General features: G+C 62.0%; 1 protein-coding gene across 6 annotated transcripts in view; it reads right to left on the bottom strand.

Moving 5' to 3' along the window:
- Positions 1–2,970, bottom strand: part of AUTS2 (activator of transcription and developmental regulator AUTS2) — a 1,198,864-nt gene extending 1,195,894 nt beyond the window's left edge. For 4 of the 6 annotated variants that reach the window (XM_003895905.5, XM_021935193.2, XM_021935192.2 and 1 more), the window contains exon 1: positions 1,495–2,969. In XM_003895905.5, the coding sequence (XP_003895954.2) occupies positions 1,495–1,803 (309 nt within the window). In that variant the 5' untranslated portion in view covers positions 1,804–2,969. Of the gene's footprint in view, positions 1–1,494 lie in introns of all 6 variants that reach the window. The other 2 variants (XM_017956233.3, XM_017956232.3) reach the window with 2 other exon arrangements.
- Positions 2,971–3,944: the final 974 nt, after the last annotated feature.

Here is a 3,944-nt window from a genome sequence, read left to right on the forward strand (position 1 = left end):
GCAGGTGCCCAAGGAATAAAGAAAGACACACACACACACAGACACACACAAAGCCAATCACTTAGAGAGAGAAAAAAAAAAGAAAACACAAAAAAAGGAAAGGCAGAGGGACAATTGGTGACAAGCCCTTCAGACAGCAGCTAGGATTTTATTCTTTCCTCCCACCAGTCTTCCCTGGTGTACCTTTTTCTGTCCTTTAACTAAATTGCTCATGTACACACACACATGTGCCTATGTATGTGTATAGATAATATAATTAACCCTTTCTGTAACAGAGCCCCATAACAGAATACAGAGAGCTATTCCACCCTTCCCTCTTCTCTCCCCTCCTCCCTCCTTTCTCCCAACCAGGAGAAAACGCCCCCTTCCCCAGCTTCACCAAAAAAAAAAAAAGAATATGGGGGGTAATGGGGGGAGGCGCAAAGAAACCACAAAACCCCATCAGTCTCCGGTCCCGAGGACACCCGAGAAAGGTATACACTACACAGACACACACACACACGAACATATGACTCTGTAGAAAGCACACAGAGAACCGTCCGCAGGTGCCCAAGGAATAAAGAAAGACACACACACACACAGACACACACAAAGCCAATCACTTAGAGAGAGAAAAAAAAAAGAAAACACAAAAAAAGGAAAGGCAGAGGGACAATTGGTGACAAGCCCTTCAGACAGCAGCTAGGATTTTATTCTTTCCTCCCACCAGTCTTCCCTGGTGTACCTTTTTCTGTCCTTTAACTAAATTGCTCATGTACACACACACATGTGCCTATGTATGTGTATAGATAATATAATTAACCCTTTCTGTAACAGAGCCCCATAACAGAATACAGAGAGCTATTCCACCCTTCCCTCTTCTCTCCCCTCCTCCCTCCTTTCTCCCAACCAGGAGAAAACGCCCCCTTCCCCAGCTTCACCAAAAAAAAAAAAAGAATATGGGGGGTAATGGGGGGAGGCGCAAAGAAACCACAAAACCCCATCAGTCTCCGGTCCCGAGGACACCCGAGAAAGGTATACACTACACAGACACACACACACACGAACATATGACTCTGTAGAAAGCACACAGAGAACCGTCCACAGGCGCCCCAAACCCAGCAAAGAGACTTCCACCAGCCAAGAAGCCATGATTGGGGAGGGAGAGGAGGAAGAAGTGGGGGCAGAGCTCTCCGTGGAGAGGGGGCGCATTGTTGTGATGCCTGAACCCCTTTCTTTCTGCCCATCTGCTGTGGAGGGGGTGCAGGGAGGGGGCGCAGGGGAAAGGCGAGCGAGAAAACGAGGAAACGAGGAGACCAGGCACGGCTTTGCGACTCCCTCCTGCTGCCTGTCTGCCCGCGCCCCCAGCTCCCCCCACCAACAATAAGACCTCAGCCTAGACAGACAGACAGACAGACAGACAGCCCGGAGCGCGGCGGGGGAGGCAGGAGAGCCGGGCGCAGCCGAGTGGGGTCGTGCATAAAGGGAACCCGGGGGGAGGGGGGTCCCCCTTACCTCCAGCGCTTCAAAAGTGACAAAGCTGGTCATGGCAAATCCATCAATGATGTCCTCTTCGGCCGAGGTGGACTCTCTCCGCTTCCTCCGCGGGGGTCTGGGCCGGGACGGGGCGGAGGACGGGGGCTTCCCATTGTCTTCCTTGTCGGAGCCCGACGACGAGGCGAGTGAGAGCGCCCGGGTCCGGCCAGCCCCGCCGCCGCCGGCCGCGCCGGCCCCCAGCCCGCCCCGGGAGCGCCTCTCCCGGTCTCGCTGCGACCGCGACCGCCGCTTTTTGCGGAGTCCATGGCCCCGCGTCGGGCCATCCATGGCTCTGCTGCGCCGGGGTCTCCCCGCTCGCCCGCCACAGGCTACGGCCGCGGCCACACAAAAAAAATTGACACCGAGCCCTCCCTCCCCTTCACGGCTTCCCTCCGCCCCGAGGAGGGCGCGGGGGAGACGGCGGCCGAAAGAAGGGAGAGAGGGGAAGAAAGAGAGGAGAAAGAAAAGGGGGAAGGGGCGGAGAGAGGGGAGGAGGGACGGGGAGCGAGGGCGAGAGGCGAGGAGCCCAAGTGTGGGGCTCCCCACAGCACCGAGGGTCGGAGATGCCTGGGAGCAGCGCCGAGCAAAGTAATGGCTGAACACACAGGTCTCCTTTAGAGGAAAAAAAATAACTCACCAAGCAGGCAATAAATCAGAATAGCGGAATGCTTTGATCAAGAGACTGGGAGGCTCCGGGGAGCCCTCCCCGCGGCCATTCTCCGCCGCGCCCCCCGCCCCCCGAAAACGCCCGCGCCCCCCTCAACCCGATCCAAAATCGGGTCCGAAAAAGGTCGCGGGAAAAGTGGGGGCAATGAACTTCACCCGCCCCTCGCGCAGGAAAACACCCCCGCCGCCTCTCACACACGCCTCGGAGAAAACTCACTCCCAGTCTCCCTAATTTTTAAGAAATGCAGCCAGGGGAGGCCGGGGCTCCGGAGCGACCCAAAAGGGGCGAGACCCCCCAGAGAGGGGAGCATAATAATGCAATCATTAGAGGAGGAGAGGGCGAAACTGCGAGCGGCGGAGGAGAAGGGAGGCGGAGGAAGGGAAAGAGGATGCTGCTGGAGCAGTTGTGGGGTTTGCTTTTCGGTCTTCGAGGGGGGAGGAGAGGGAGATGAAAGAAGAGAAGAAGCAAACCCTGTCGCTGCCACCCGCCCCCCTCCTCACAAAAATATTTTTTCCAGTCCCAGAGAAGAGGTCACCCTTCCTCAAAAAAGGGAGGGGGTGAGTCAGTCAGTCGATGAGGAAAGCAGAAAGAAATCTCCAGCGGGAGAGACACCGGTGTGCCGCCGCCGCCGCCGCTTCTCTCGCCGCCCCGCCTGAGGGAGAAGCGCAGCCGGGAACGCTGCTCTCGCCGCCGCCGCTAACGCTGCCGCCGCCGCCGAGAAAGCCCCGAGCCGGAGGGTGCACGGCGTGTCCCCGGGCGGCTGCAGCGGGAGCCCGGGCACTGCCCCATCCTCCGCCCGCCTGCCTGCCTCGCGCAGCTCCCGCTCCTCCCCCTCCGCGGCCGGCCCACCGCCGCCGCCGCCGCCGCCGCCGCCGCCCGCCTCAGCCCAGCCCCGCGCCCGCTCGCTCGCTCGTGCTTTCGCTCGCTAGCGCGCTCCCGCGCACCCGCCCTCCCCGCGCCTCTCTCGGCGCGCGCTCCCGCCCCCGCGGCCCCGGCCGGCGGGATCACGTGGACGGCTGGGCTCCCTCCTCCCCCGCCCCCTCCCCAGTTGTAGAGTGTGTAGAAAGCAAAAGGCTGGGGGCTGGCCGCGCTCGCAAGCCCAGGGCATGCGCGCTGGGGCGGCCGGGCCTGCGCACTGGGGGCGGTGGGGAGTCGTGAGGGGCGGGGGCGGGGTCGTGAGGGGGGCGGGGGCGGGGGCGTGAAGGGGGCCGCCCGCGTGGGGTCGGCCGCGGCCGGGCAGAGTTGGCGCGCCAGGGTGTGGAAGCAGCCGGAGGATCCCGCCTGTCGCAGCGGGGACGCGTGCGGGCCCCTGCTCCCAGGCCACTTCGCGCGCGCGCTCCCCACATCCTCCTCGGGACACTTGTCCCCGGATCCCCTACCCCTGGCCGGCCCGAGGCCGCCTTCTCGGGAAACCCCCAAGTCCCCAAGGGTGTTTTCCCTTGGCTACCTGCGCTGCGAGGGGAGGAGGGAATTCAGAGAAGGGGCACAAGGGGGGCGTCCCTGGGAGGGGGCGCGACTGGAGGAGACAGAACTGGGAGCGGGTGCCAAAGCGCGGGCCTTTGCTCCGCCTGGGCGCAATGGGAACACCAACTGGCAGAGTTGGAAACTTTTCCCCCACGTGGCACCACAGTGCGTGGCCGAGTGACCCCGCGCCCGGATGACCGCTGGGATCCCCGCCTCGTCTTCCAGCGGGGGACCTTGGGACGCACAGGCGGCTTCGAATCCGGGAGCGCGAGGCCTAGCAGCCGGGGGCTGAACTTGA

The sequence above is a fragment of the Papio anubis genome, chromosome 4, assembly GCF_008728515.1.
Source record: "Papio anubis isolate 15944 chromosome 4, Panubis1.0, whole genome shotgun sequence".
Taxonomy (NCBI): Eukaryota; Metazoa; Chordata; class Mammalia; order Primates; family Cercopithecidae; genus Papio; species Papio anubis.